Consider the following 16238-nt stretch of genomic DNA (forward strand, 5'->3'; position numbering starts at 1 on the left):
CCATAGTTTATCTATTATGAAATACTCAACGCTCTTAAAATTGCTCTTCACATTCTAGCACGCTATATAGGTCTAAATAGGATTAGACTTGTTCAAAATTCGTTCAGAATAAGTATTGGCAAGTTATTTTTGAGCAAGTCGTTTTTCTTATTAAGAGATCGAGATTCACATTTAAGGCGTACGTAAGTCTACTGCCACAGTTTAAAGAGTTGTCTTAAGCAGTTGTCCTAGCAAACTCAATACGAAATATAAACGTGTTTTTTGTATATCAATTGATACTGATATTTAAATATTAATACTATCAAATTACGTTAAGCACTCATATACCTGTAACATATTTTTTCAGCATTGAAATGTATAACACTAGTGTAACCATTTCCATGGGACTAAGAACATACCAAAATGGGAGTTTCTACATGTCAACCTTCGATGTAGATTTTTCACCGAAAGAAATTAAGGTAAATCAGTGAGAAGGCATGTGAAAAACGTTTTAATTTACCAATGACTACGTCTTAGAAGTTTATAACCGATTCCTGTAAAAAATAACGTATATCGAACCTTTAAGGTTGAAATTTACGCGTATTACTCGAGATCAAAACCCTTACATTTCAGTAATTTAGTCTTCCATGAGTTTTCTCTAATTCAATGTGTGTAAGTAAATGATAACTTTATACCCTACAAGTTTTAGTTGGTATATTTAAGTTTAAGGGTTAATATATACTTTTCAATCAGTCAATACAAGATAGAATCCACAGAAAAGTTCACTATTATTTTAGTAAATGTTCCTTACTAAAAAGTAGGTAATTAGTAACCATACAAAACTGGAGCTACTAATAATAAAATCATATTTGTAAAAGCCAAATCACTGTTAATAGTAAAAATCTTCCAAGTATTAACGATAACGTTCCGGGGGTTTGAAAATTTCGTTTTTAAAAAGTATGCCACAATTTAGGGATTAGGTTGTCTGGACTTAAAAAAAAAACATTATTCTTAGAGAGTAAACAATGGTAAGATACGCTTTATGACAAAACAATTATTAATGAAATGAAATTACTACTCATTCAGATTATTTTGTGTTAATTAATTGTATTTCTTGTTACAGAACAAATGAAAGATATCCGTTATGTAACTAAGTTATGCACAGTATGAAAACCTTGCAATAATATTTCTATACACGATCCAATGACCTTTTGATATCCATTATCTCGTGGAGAATAGTTACGTCACCAAATGTATGGACTTCCTTTAAAGAATTTACCTAAATATCTCATTTCTTAACAAAATTTACTGATTTATAAATTATTTAGTAAATGATTCAACGATTGAAATTTTTTGCCTCCAGGTTTCCCTAGAACACCTTCTAGGAGGTGGCTCCCTGGGTGCAACAGTTCAGGATTTCCTACAGGACGCCGCCCAGCAGATCCTCGCCCGGAGTCGTCCCCAAATTAAGGAAGACCTACGCAGGACCGTCATCTCCGCAGCCAATCCAAGACTAGTCGTTCTAAATGGCGTTTCCGACCTAGTAAGCTTTTTTGTAAAGTTTAGCAACGTCCCTGCGAATACTTGTTGATGAATCGTAAACTATTTTTGTCCTTACATAAGGAACCGATAGCTCCAGTGAAATAGTATTAGTAATGTTTTAATCTTTCACGTAGTATTGCTCAGTTATTATTGGTCCTTGGATAAAATAGTATTAATTTTGTTACCAATAAATAATTTGTTCTGATGTAAAAACACTTTAACAAACAATAAATAGTGTTTTGTCCAAAACTATAGTTGCCTTTTAATTTTCATATTCCCAAGATAGTTAATCGAGCGTAAATAATCTGTTTTGACGTAGTAACACCTCATTGAACAAGAAATTATGTGTTTTCTAAACAATAATAGTGTTTTCCTATTTGTATTAAATGATTTAGTTTTATAACTATATGGAAAATTGTTCATCAGAATAATGGACATAAAAACCAGTCAATCTGATAAACATTACAAACAAAAATATATACATTCTTCAGTAACATTTTAGATTATTGGAAATTTCCCTTACTAAAGAAAATATTTTTGTTCGTACCCTAAAGGTCAGCATTTTTGAATGTTCAATGGCCAAGGTTCGACCTCTACGTATTTGCAAAAATCAAAAGCTTTCTATTAAAAGTGTTTATCATTGTATAACATGAAATACCATATCGCTAATTGTTATTAGTGTTAATTAGATACAATATTCCCATTGTTGTGTTATGATTTAAGATTTAATCCAAATATTATTACCATTAGATCGTAATTAGTATGCTCAACTGTGTTGTAATTGTGATGTATTTGCCAAAGAAAACTAATTTGCTAGTTAGGTTTCAATAAATGTAATCATTTAAGGGGAAAGTACATTTATTTTTGATAATATAATACTGGGTGATTCACAACGAGTAGTTACATAGGGTAGATAAAGTATTTGGTAATGATAAATAGGTAAATATCTCAAATTTTGTTTGAAATAGCTAACTATCATTGAAATGACATTCTATGTCATAAGGCTTTAATTACACTTTAAGATAGATCTTTCAGTTTTCTTAAATAACAAAAATAACCCGGCTGGCGCCTGTTGTTCTACGTTAAAAATCTGTTATAGTAAATATCGTAAATAGGTAGGCTATCTGAGATTGGCAGAGGAAGTTTGGCTTTACATGTATTTCCTTTCCTTTCCAATGAATACATTCAAATAAATCTTCTTATAAGATATAACTTTGTTTTGTCAAAGAATAAAATATAACCCCGGAGCATTGCGTGAGAAGAACTAGTATCTACAGTCCCTAGAGTCTACTGCAGCAGAGATTCACATAAATCATATCTTCCTGTCAAAGTCCACTTTCTTTCTAGTTGTTGTCTCATAATAAATATTATCGGCTAATGTGATATTTAGTTTTGTTCGAATTATTATTTTGTTTATCTTCAAAAGATACAGAATCTTTTCGATCCTGAGAAAAGTCAGTAATGTTTTGATGGTTTGAAAGTGGTCCCAGCTGTTCCTGATTACTGTGTTTTAAATTAATAGTTCTAACTACTGAAACAGCTGATCTTAGTCAGTAACAATGCTACATAGATAATCTCAGACCATTTTACTCTTGCAATTAACCAATATTTGGGTTGAAATACGTACCTAGGAGGTGTTCCCATCTCAAATAATTGATAATTTAAATAATAGTTAATTGACAAAATGGTGACGTGAAATTATGGTTTTAGACTTTATATGTTTTCTTTTGCTTAAACCTATGAAAAAACTTTCCCCACACGTTATAAACTAACAGAAACCAATCTTGAAAAAAAAAATTAAAGCAATGCAATTATGGAATGGTTTTTTTTATTGTTATTATTGATGATAAATGTGTTATAATTAAAATTAAAATTAAATGTGTAAATTATATTTTTCGTATATTAATAATCCACTCAAAAAAACTATTGCACTACTTTACACTACTTTTTGATATTATTGTTTACAGTAGTCTAACATTTCATAATGTATTTTGGAAGAAGTAAATTTTCTACAAACAAATAGCAGTATATGTAACTTATATGGTACGTTATTTTACTTCCAAATCTGTTAAACTGATTTTACTTAAATTATTTAACAATACGGATGATTTCCTTGTAAATGATTTTTTAAAGAAGTTTATTTCATGCCATGTGTGCAAGTAGGTGGGAGTTAAGTCCTTTGTAACTTGGAGTTAATCTTCTTAGCCTGTAAGACAACAGGCGCTTCTAATCTTGGCAGTGTTGTCAAGTAAATGCGGAAAAGACACTAATTTGTTTGTAATCTTGGAAACACACTCACTGTAACAATAAGGTGTGTTACTTGATGACACTGAATCTTGTAATATTAGGTTGTTTGTAAAGCCCCACCTTCATATCCTAGGACGCTAGGTTTTAGGATCATGGCATTATCACATGGATAAATCCATTGGTGATTGGTGGGATTTGAACCCGGGACTTCAGGCTCTGAAGCCCCTGGCTCTACCCCTAGACCAACAGGCTCGTTATAATAAATCTGTTTGAGGAGTTTGCACAGGTAAATAATTGTAACTAAGAGCCTTTGGCCCTATTTATGTTTAGTCACTAATAAATCAAATGGAAGTGATAACATCTATTATGTTCAATACATTATGTGTGTAGAAAAGCATTGTATAAACAAAAATGTACGCATTTTTATAAAAAGGTGGGCAAAGGTTGAACCAACTTTTATAATATTTTTTATCCACTGGACGCTTCAAAGTGTGTATAATGCATCGCAAACATCATTCATTAGACAAAACCTTTGATATTTTGAAAAATCTGCTATGTTTAAGTGAATTACTTGTTTTATTGTATATTTGAAGTATGTAAACAATGGTAATTTTTTTTTATTCCTCGTAGGTGTAAATAACTCAACATTACGTATAATCCCCGTTTATTTCCAGCTGTAACTGTAGTTATCTTATGCAGTATTTGCATGCGTCCCAGAAGTAGTTACCATATCGTACAGCCTAAGGCAATCGTACCTATGCATAGAACGCAACAGTGCACAGAAACAAGAATATACACATATAAATGTATAATTTAAGATTATTGAACTGTTATGTTACTCAGCCTGAATAAATGTTTCTATTAATTTAGTAGAAGACCATAGAGTATAATATATTTTGGAGTATAAAACTCTCGTTCAAAGTTCCAATAATTATTGGTGTTAATACTGTTGAAGTCAACTAGAAAAACAAGGGTCTAAGTAAAGTTGCAATGATTTAATTGTATATTAAATATTTAAATAAATCTAAAGGTCAATTTTGAGAAGTGAAAGAAAACATGGCAAGTTTTAAGCAAAGTGATTAAATCCACAAAAAATATCCGTTATAGCTCAGCAATCATTAATATAGTTATGATATTATTTAGTCCTAAAAAACCTTTTATAAAAATTTGTTGTCTTAACACGAATAATTTATTAATTATATTATTAATATATTATTATTTAATATTATTAATATTAATTATTTACGACGTACTATCTTTACTTAACCTAATAGTTTAAGTAATTTTTTGACTTAGCTAGACGTTTTAGTGTGATAAACTAAGTAGGCATCTTAACATGAAGCTGATTTTAAAGTAAGTTTTGTGTCTTTGTTAGGAAACATTTGTAACTATTCGTACATTTAGTCTAAACAAGGGCATGAGCCTCTTCGTGCATATGAGGTGTTTAAACTGGTATAATTTCCTAAAAAAAAACGCGTTAGACTATTATTGAAGATGTATATTAAAATTGGTATTATATACACATTATTTTGTAAAGAGTTGATCTTTACAAAACTGTAATTTCTGTGGTTATAATGACTGCATGTCATGAGAGTGGCATTACGACATCCAAAGGGTTTTGGGCCAAAATAAATTTTAAATCCAAATTTACCTATAAGTTTCGTCTGATAATTTTGAGAATTAAAAACGAGTTTTTTTTTTAAGCAATCGGTCGTGTAGTACCCTATGCAAGTCTCCATTTACCCAAGATAGCACCATTTCCTGAAAACCACCGAACGGAACAATAAAACCATTACAAATTACCAATTCAGACAGCAAAATTTACTTCTTCTGTTAATTAACGTTCCTCCTGAACATTAAGCATTAAACAAATCAATCTATTCAAATGTTAATTAATGGTGTACTCAATAGACAATGTCAGTGTTGACAGACGACATTGGTGTGTTTAGCCTTGACAACAATGCTATGCATAACTGTAATGCTATGCATACATGAGGTAATCAAGTAAGATTGATATGAAGTAGTGAAGTGTATTAGCATGAACACTGTAAATCACTCAGTATAAATTAAGTTGGTTGTATGTTTGATATCTTGCAAACCAAACGAAAATGTACATTTTCCGTTTAGAGTATCAACCAGTGCACCAGTGTTTTTTTGCCGTATCAGTATACAAAGAATTGACAATTCCGTTTTTCTATCCATATAGGATACATATTATAAATAGGTTAATACTTGGTTCTTAAAATTATACGAATTCGTTCAATATACTAATGGTTCTAAGAATATTCAAGAACAACAATATTATTAATTATTGTAAATATAACTTTCATATAAGGTGACAAAGCAGTTAGACTTGTAGGTTTTACACATTAAATACATTTTATTGATTGGTTTAAGTAACTTTTATGTACATTCTTTCCGTTTATAGGGAACAAAACATTATGTTTGATTGTATGATGCATTATTTTGATTTGGTTGAACGTTTTACCACAAATACTTCATTTAGTCTATTTAGTCTTTAATATCTTAAGATGCAAACTGTATTGAAAATGTAATGATTAAAGTAACAGAAAATGAATTCCATCTTCCAAATTTCCTTAATTAACCTATTTAAATTATCATCAATGAGGTCTTGGAAAACCTAATGTGTTGTGGAATCAGCGAGAAACATCATTACACATAAACCATATGTTTATCATACATGGTTCATTCATTTGGAGAAAATAGATTGGATTTGTGTCACAATAACTTAGTTCATTTCAACACCTTCAACCTCAAATTTCACCATGATGCAATACAAATGCGCTAAAATGTATATCATATTACTATACTACTATTTTCAAAACATGTTTTCTCATTGAGCATTATAAGATAAACTTATTAACTTTGCATGAAACATCCTAAATACGTTATGGTATAACAAAGGCAATGGCTGTATTTTAATTTTTCATCTACGTAAGAAGTTTTCTGAATTATTTTTAGTATTTTCCTGACTAGTATGAGTTGTGATATATTATTGCAGCCATGTAGCATTGTATTTTCGAAAAGTACTAATAATTATGTTGTTACTAAACAATCATTGCTTAGCATATAGGTCCTGGGTCCTAGCTAATACATTCTTGTCATAGACATAAATGACTGAATAGCCTTACAAAGAACCTATGTTAATTATTTTAATCTGTTATCAGTATTTTTCTAAATCGAAATGTACATTTCAATGTTCTTGGTGTTACTTTTTTAGATGTAAAACCCAATATACTGCATACTTATTTATATTGTACTCTATAATGTGTATGTATAAAAGTGTTTGTTTGAAGTTAATAGTTATATTTATTATTAATACTAACCTAACCTAACCATTATAATCAAACATGTAACTGGCTATATGCAAAAGTTATCCGTCAAGAAAGTCAAAAGAAAACATGATATTATCAAAATTATTACCTGGATTACAAACTAATTATTTTAAAAATTATTAAAAATGTTTTACATGTGAATGCAATATTTGACACGGATTTTCAGGAGCGTACCAACGTCAAGGTTAAGCCCATGTCAGGGTTACGACAGCTGAGTTGGCTGCTGACAGTACATTTGACAGGTTTACACTTAGGTCTGTCCTGTATGATGTCACCGGACTTAGGGCTTTGGCAGATATATCAGTGGCATAGACTGCTCTCAGTCGTACTAAATGAAGAAAATGGGTTGTATTTGGCTAGTTCCAAGGAACTAACGTCAACTTATCTAAAATAATAATAATTTTCCATTGATAACATTTATTTTTTGCATGGGAGCAAAAGACTGATCAACATTTATGGTTATTTAAACTTTTTTTTTTTTTGAAAAGTACATATTTCAAGTGAAACTGTGTAATTCGTTAAAATATATTGTTATTTTCACTTAGTCGAAAAAAAAATTAAAAAATGAGGAAACAAGAAAACTTTATGTATTTTCTAAGCATAAAAAGGTTTCACAACAATGTTAACACAAGACATCTTACTACAGGCCTGAAGCAACTTGTCTGACACTACAATTAGTTGATTCCTCTGTGTAAATGAGAGTTCTTACTCCATGCACTTATAACTGAGAGAAATTCGTCTCGGGTGCTTATTTATGTGCATGCAAAAAAAAATAGTGAATAATAAAAACATGTTTGGGCAATACGAAACAATATAAATTGTAGATTATTTTATATTTTATTTTGTGGTAAATAAACTCAATTCAAATATAGTACTGCTGCTATCATAAGTCGAATATTTCGTTTTCATAATATCAAATTACGCCCAAATTAAACTAAAACTGTATTTTTACAGCCTTAGCTTTTGGTATTAAACAGTTGTATCATAAACAGTTCCGTTTTAACCTTAAGTAAGATCTTCTAAGACGACACTCGGTTCTAGTTTTGTCAGAAAATGCAACGATGTAAATAAGGAAATATTGCCAAGTTAACTCGTTTGTATTCCAAGAATTTCTCCCATCTTGAGTAGGTTGAGTAGGAAGCTCTTTAGATAGCAATTTGTATTACAAAATCTCTCATACTGTTAGTTTTGCGGAATGGAAATATTAGTTATTACAAGAAAATATCATGTAAGGAATTAAAAATTATAACTCCTTAACTTTCATTCGTCATGAATATTTTTTAAGCCTACTTATCCTATGCTTTAATGTTATAATGTTTATAATGTTTTAATGTGTTTTCTTAAACCTGGGGAATGTTAAAGGTGATAATTTGATTACCTATTTTACATTTTAAATTTGACGGGCAATTTTGTTTGAATAGGAAGAAAAAGCAGACAAAATGTTTTGTATATTTCATATTAGTTCATATTTTTTTTCACTTGCTATCTTAAGATGCAAGGGCCATCCTGGAACCGTTTTACACATTATTTCCAATCAGGATAGAGGTAGAAAGTCGCAGAATTATCACTTGCATAAAATCCTTTGGTGGTGGAATTTGAACCCGGAATTTGAACAGGTTGCAGCCCTGTACAGGATCGAAGGATGTCGAGCTGGATCAGCTGTAGCTGACACTGACTGTTACGGCAGGCCATCGCGGGCTTCCGTAAATATAATTTCCTATTAAAACGTGAACTATTACTATATTTAGTTAGAAAGTGTATATTAAAACAATAAAAACTTATGAACCATATGACTCTTTATAACCATAAATGGTTACCTCAAACTGTATTCGATAATTCGATGTGTGGTGTAACAAGTCGTCAAATGTATGTTGTAGGTAAAAGCAGAATAAAAAAAAAAAACAATTACATTAACAAACTTTGAGGAGTTTCAGTTGTGTAAGATGCAATCAATGGGGCAAACAGTTGCAAACATAGCTTTACAGATTTATAAACCGACGTAGGATGAAATGTTAGAAATTCAATATCCAGGATGGTTGGCTATCGCTGGAGGAAATTACATATCCTGCGAGAAAGAAACCGATTTTCCACTGTGATCTCGTATCTTTTAATATCTGCATACATATCTGCTTGAGTTTAGAAGTTTTTATTGATTTAAAATCTATTGACATCTAGTGGGGAAGTGAGGTGGTCTAGTGGTAGAGCGCGTGACTTCGGTCCCTGAGGTCCCAAGTTCAAATCTTTCCAAATCGCCAAAACATTTTATCCAAATTATAGTGCCGCAACCCCAAGGTCTTTTCTGAGAAATGTGAAAAACAATGCAGAACTCGTGCCTCACTTCCTTGGAAAAAATAAACCAACACCTAGGGGTTTCTAACAATGAAATTTCTTATATAATGTCCAGATAAAATTTAAAATTTCATGACATTTTGAATACCTAAATTTTTTTTTCAATTCTTGGTAAAAATGCGTTTTCTACTAACAGTTACCAACTACTTTTGTAATTTAGCTTTTTTAACTTTAGTGTGACACAATACAACAATATATACATTTCATAAAAGCAAGTGAGATACAATGCTAAACTGCAAGTAATTATTTACACGAATGTTGCCATCACCAACCTAGAAAACTTTAAACTACCACCAGTATCCAGTATAAATTCCGAAACTGCAAGAGAAATACATATTTGTGCATCCAATAGTTTAGATAGAATATAAGGCCATGTTTACAGGTATTGCGAGCAAACAGCTACTTAGTACTCCATAGACCTAAATAAATAACTATGAATACAATAAATACATATACATACATATATGAGATTTTTGAATATCCTAAAGCATTATACTTAGTTTAAAATATGAAAGTTGATCATTCAATCGCATAAAACCAATCACCGACCCGTGTTGCTGTGCTACGGTGTAACTACAGTTTGCGGTATATTTAGGTGGTAAATGAGTATTTACAGCTTTGGAAAGCAATTACATGGCAAACTATCGCAACCGATGATTAAATCTGAACAACTTATCTCAATTTACAATTATAGTTACTGTTCAGTTACGTTTTAGTTCTAACAGCATTTATAATTTAGTTTTATTATATATTCTTGTGACACTATTATACAGTTTTTTTCTGTGCAAAATAAAGATGATTTGATTTGATTTGATAGTATACTTGTAATGAAATAGTTGGTTTAGTTATCAATTTTAGGCCTGTTTCTGCATAAAAGTGTTTGAAACAATCAGTTTACATAATAACAATTATCCAACAATATTTCTTTGGTTTATGTACCTATAATATTGTAGAATTTTACTTTTTATATTGGAAACGAAATAATTGTTTAAATCACTATTTTATACAAAAGTGTCAACTGTCCAGCTATAAAACGCTTTATACCTAACAGTGTGTTTATTATAGTATCGAGCACAATATTTGAAAACCTGAAACACATTTACTTATAGTACCTTATTACGAATCTCATAGATTTTAGAGCATTTTTGGGTTCTTTTTACAATATATTGTAGAATTCTCTTTACATTCAAAACTTATCAACATACAGAATAAAATTTAGTTTAAAGAAGACGAACTTAAACACTTTGTAATATTTAATCATGACTGAGATGGTTTCTGTCCTCGTTATCATTCGAGAAGCCTTTTTATTCTAAAAAGCGTCGTTGACATTTATTCTTTAATGGTGTAAAAACAAATTTACGTAACGGCGTTCTCGTTATTAGAGCGAGATACAAATTGAGCCATTACGTTAGGCCTTTGTTATTCAAGCTTTGTAGGGTTTGCTGTAATTTATTTACACTTTCTTATAATGTTTCATTAAATTTATTTTTAATATTTTGCAGAATTAATTGCTTTACTTGGAACTGCTACTGGGGTGTGGTTTTCTATCATAATTGTACTTGATATATTATGATAATAGATAACTTTAATGGTTTCTTAGTACCAACCGAAAAAGGTTGAATGCTTTTTGTAAAAAAAAAAACGCAGAGAGTCGGAACGAGATGGGACTTATGCTTATATAAACCTTTTTGCTTACTTTGACCCAAGAAATTCCTAGGTAAATTATGTCCACCTTTTTAGAAAACCTTACTTAGAGTAAACTTTCTTTGATTTAAACTAAACCACATTCGATGGATAAAATTTAAGTTATTTTACCATTCAAAAAGGTTCATAAAATAATTTGTTTGTAAAAATATTTTTATTTATTTTACAATTTATTTATTAATAAACCACTATTTAGAATCTAAATACCTTTTAGATCAATGATTTTTTTTACACTAATAATCTGTTGTATTCCAATATGCAATGTACATTATTTTAATGCCCATAATGATTATTTTATCATGATGATGTTCTAATCCTAACAAAAAGTTAAATTCCATTTAGGCAATCTGCTACGCAATAAAATAATTCGTTTTATTTAAACACGAAATTTGTATTGTATGAAATAAAACAAATATTCAGTTGAAAAAAAATTTTAGAAATATTTTAAAGGTGTAAACCTCATTATTCATCAATGTTTATAGTTGTATAACTCTTAAGTGAGAATAAAAAAAAACAGGTTTAACATTTATAAAAATGCATTATAAACATATGAAGTTCATACAGAGTTTAAAACAACCACTAAAATGCAGGTGAACATAGCGGATTTACCCTAAACAGTTGAATAATATTTCACATAGTTTGGTAAATAAACACTCTCATTTAGCCATTTTAATTGTTTGTACTGTAAAACCAGTTTTACAAAATGACAAGAGACAAGTAGTACCTGGCTTTTAGTTAGAGATAAATCTTGTGGCACACTGCAATTAGTGGCTTCCTTAAACTAAACAAGATTCCTTAAAGTCCCTCCTACCTCTACCTAGAAAAGTAAAAATATCTCTTATCTCTTCTTAAAACCATGTTTAATATTGAAATTATATTAATATATCATAAAAGATAACTTTAATAGTTACAAATAACAATTATCAATTATTTTAGATAGGGAACCCACTATGTGCGTATTGTAACCCAAATATGAGTGAAGGATGAATGTAGGATGAGTGGCGCGATTTTGGAGTCTTGTTAGTGACTATGGCAGACATGTTTATTAAACAAAGCTGTTAATTAATATCCCATTCAGCCAATGGCCACTATAGGACTGTTTCCTAGGCTCTGCATTTTGTGCATTACTTTATAAATGGGGAATCAATCTTAGTAAATAAATTTAATAAGTATTTTTAGGTTTTCCAAAGTGTGAAAAGACTTTTGGTAGAGACACAGGCAGCAAATGTCGTTTCCTATATGCATTTTATATATGTATCTATGAGGCACAAGACAACATGTTTCAGTAATTCGTCTATTGCAGTAGAATATTTTTTATATTGTAGTACTATTCGTACTAAAATGAAATCCTGTTAAATTTTCAAGTTAAAATACTCTTATCGTTAACATATCTCTATATAAAACATGCTGACAATGTTCCGCATAAAAAAAAAACTATGGTGTTTTCAGTGTTGTAGGAGTAATTTTCTCTATGAAAACAAATAGTGATTTATATTTTATTTGTATAAGCCCAAGATAGTAAACTAAGATATAAAAATCATAAAATGTAATATTTTATCTACGAGACTCGTATAACCGGAAATTGGTTGAACCGAAACAATAAGTTTAAACCTATTCAGTTATTGAGAAACTTTTACAATAGTCCTTCTAATCCAAACTTTGACCGTTCTATTTCCGTTCCTTTGAGAAGGATTTAAATGCATTCAATTAGCAAATGCATTAAACTTGTTTGGCGTGTTTCGTTTGCATGGTAAATTAAATCTCTATTTACTCTCAAAATATAATGAAATGCACTGCCCTTAGTACTTAAATAAGTTTTATATAGCACTAGCTGTACCCGCGGGCTTTGCCCCGTTTAACTTTATAAGTGAGCTCGTTCGCATGGCTCAATCAAGTCCTGGTTGGAGTTCGTTCGCTACGCTCACTCACTTTAAGGTTGGAGCTTGTTTGCTGCGCTCACTTGCCTTCGGGTTAGCTCGTTCGCTACTCTCACTCACCTTTGGGTTGCAAATTAGCTGTTGTCATAAATGTAAAAGAAATAATAGTGCTGCACCTTGTAACTCACTCTTTCTTACTTCCTGGTAATCCTTGTGACTTTAATGCTATTGATAAGCATAGAACAGAACTAACTTGTTTAATTGAAACAGCTCTTAAGATTCATTAATTCCATTTAAATATGAGTACTCAAAGGTTAACATGGGAAACTCCAGAGCCACTGGGGCAGAGCCTGAGAGTCCGATCAGAATAAAAACAGCTTAGTTTTCCTATTTAATGCCTAAAGAATCAGTGTACCAAATTTCAGCCTTCTAGGTAAATGGGAAGTAAGAGAATTAGTGATGAGTGATTGAGTGAGTGAGTGAGTCAGTGAGTCAGTGAGTCAGTGAGGGCTTTGCCTTTTATATATATAGATTAATAGCATCCAATAAAACTTCATGTTAAAACAAAAAAAAACTGAACTTAAAATGTTTAATATTGGTAAAACAAACTAAATGTTTGATAATGTACTGATAAAAATTGTTTGATACTGCATAAAATGCTGCTTTGAAGATTATTGAATCGATACTGGGTAATAAGATTAGAATTTCAATATCTAGAACCGTGGACGATCTCTACAGGAAATTCCACATCCGGGGAGGAAGTTATGTATTTCCCACGGACTGAGGTTTGTAAAATATCTGGGTGAGATTTTAACAGGTTTAGATTGAATCTTTAAGTCAGCCTACGATGAATATTTGGGTTTATTAACAACAAAACATTAAGAGGGAAATTTTAAGTTTATTCACGAAAAATCAACTGGAGGAATAATAATAGTATTATTAACCCTATGGTATACCGGGCCTTTAATTTTTATGACTTTACCAATAATACGAATAACGAATAAGGAAATGTAATTCTTAGTTACATCAAACCCATATAAATATTTATTATAAATAAAATTATGTGTATTTACTTTAGTTAATATGTAATACGAGTATGATTCAGAAGATAATATCCAGTAAAATATTTGTATTTAGGTCACTAATATAATTTGTTCACTCTTTTCTTGTGTGATTCTACTCAAGCAGTTATATTTGTTATAAAAAGTGTGTTAACGTTCCTAAAACATATTTAAGGATCATAGTATTGACGTGCAGAATTCATAACAACACCATATATGTTTTTAAATTCATGTTTAAGAAATTCAACTTAACATAATCTAGTATTGATTGAGTTATGAGATGTCTTCACCACACTCCCTGAATGCTTTTTTTTCATCTCTATATAAAACATGATGACAATGTTCCGCATTAAAAAAAAAAAACTATGGAGTTTTCAGTGTTGTAGGAGTAATTTTCTCTATTAAAACAAATAGTGATTTATATTTTATTTAGTAACGTATACGGGTTAGTAGAAACCCAAGATAGTAAACTAAGATTAATATATTTTATCTACGAAACTCGTATAACCGGAAATTGGTTGAACCGGAAATATAAGTTTAAATCTATTCAACTATTGAGAAACTTTTACAGTAGTCCTTCTAATCCAAACTTTGACCGTTCTATTTCCGTTCCTTTGAGAAGGATTTAAATGCATTCAATTAGCAAATGCATTAAACTTGTTTGGCGTGTTTCGTTTGTATGGAAAATTAATTCTCTATTTAGTCTCTAAATATAATTAAATGCACTGCTCTTAGGACTTAAATAAGTTTTATATAGCTTTAGTAGCATCCAATAACACTTTATATTAAAACCCCAAAGACAACTGAACTAAAAACTTGTAATAGGTGTTAGACAAAAAATACTAAATGTTTTATAGTGTTCTTATAAAGTTTGTTTGATGCAGATACAATGTTGCTTTGAAGATTTTTGAATCAAAAGTGGGTAATAAGATTAGAATTTCAATATCTGGAACCGTGGACGATCTCTACAGGAAATACCACATCCGGGAAGGAAGTTATGTATTTCCAACGGACTGGGGTCTGTAAATATCTGTGTGGGATTATAACAGGTTTAGATTCAATCTTTAGTCATCCTACGATGAATATATGGATTTATTAACAACAAACATTTAGAGGAATAAATTTCTTACACAGATCAAATAAAACAAAAGGTCCTTAATGTTTGTATGAATTTAACCAATAAATATAGTTCCTCAGTAGCTCCTAAAAGTCTTTTATGAGTAAAATTCGAATATAAGACTAAAAGAGTTCGAAAATGTAAAAAATTACTACACGTATAAAGAAATTTCATTCTTCGTTACATAAAACCCCTAGAAATATTTAATTAAAAACATTGGTTTTGCAGTGTATATGTAATACGAGTAGGATTCTGAAGATAATATCCAGTAAAATATTTGATATTAGGCCACTAGTATAATTTATTCACTCTTTTCTTGTGTGATTCTACTCAAGGAGTTTATTTGTTCTAAAAAGTGTGTTAACGTTCCTAAAACACATTTAAGGATCATAGTATTGACGTGCAGAATTTATAACAACCCAATATATCTTTTTAAATTATGTTTAAGAATTCTAACATAACATAATCTAGTATTGATTGTAAACCTAATAGAGTAATCTTAGCTAATAACTACAAGCATCAAACACATAACACTACACGACAGTGCAACCCCACTAATGGTCTATTGGCACTAGCATTAAGTTACTGTTTGATCTTCCCGTTTAGGTTACGTGTGGTTCCTAAAGGTCCCATACACTACTTTTTTAGGAGACTTAAGCATACCAAAATTAAGGATTGAGACAGATGGAAGACAAATAATAAGTTACTAGTTTTTTATATCTATAATATCGTACGAATAGCGTGATGATATAATTTTACAACCTACATATCCATAACGTAAAAATCCTATGGTATGATTTCATATCCTTTTATTAAATTTTTATGATATACAGAAGGTTCAACCATTGACTATGGTTCAACGTAGATCTTTAGACGTTTGTATTGTATTAATAGCCTATTCATACCCCCAGCAGCCTTGCCTCAATCTATAAATTAAACTTTGAAAATATTTTTTGCAATTCTTCCTTCCTAAAGTATGTCGAAACGAAGTGGTGGCGTATAGAAT

General features: G+C 30.4%; 2 protein-coding genes across 3 annotated transcripts in view; one reads left to right on the forward strand and one right to left on the reverse strand.

Moving 5' to 3' along the window:
* LOC129001963 (uncharacterized) overlaps positions 1-16238 on the reverse strand; it is a 367836-nt gene that overhangs the window by 40778 nt on the left and 310820 nt on the right. The window lies entirely within an intron of this gene.
* On the forward strand, positions 350-1669 carry LOC129001965 (uncharacterized). Its single transcript, XM_054429416.1, has 2 exons — positions 350-458; positions 1343-1669. The coding sequence occupies exons 1-2, from the start codon at positions 354-356 to the stop codon at positions 1568-1570; spliced, it is 333 nt and encodes a 110-aa protein (XP_054285391.1). The 5' UTR covers positions 350-353; the 3' UTR covers positions 1571-1669.

This window comes from Macrosteles quadrilineatus, unplaced genomic scaffold (genome assembly GCF_028750875.1).
Source record: "Macrosteles quadrilineatus isolate MER2022 unplaced genomic scaffold, UCM_ALF_1.0 Scaffold_9__3_contigs__length_116548681, whole genome shotgun sequence".
In the NCBI taxonomy this organism is placed as follows: Eukaryota; Metazoa; Arthropoda; class Insecta; order Hemiptera; family Cicadellidae; genus Macrosteles; species Macrosteles quadrilineatus.

Coding starts and splice junctions, on each gene's coding strand:
- LOC129001965 (XM_054429416.1), top strand. CDS start 354: ATGTATAACACTAGTGTAACCATTTCCATGGGACTAAGAACATACCAA. Junction 459..1,342: donor TTTCACCGAAAGAAATTAAG/GTAAATCAGTGA, acceptor TTTTGCCTCCAG/GTTTCCCTAGAACACCTTCT.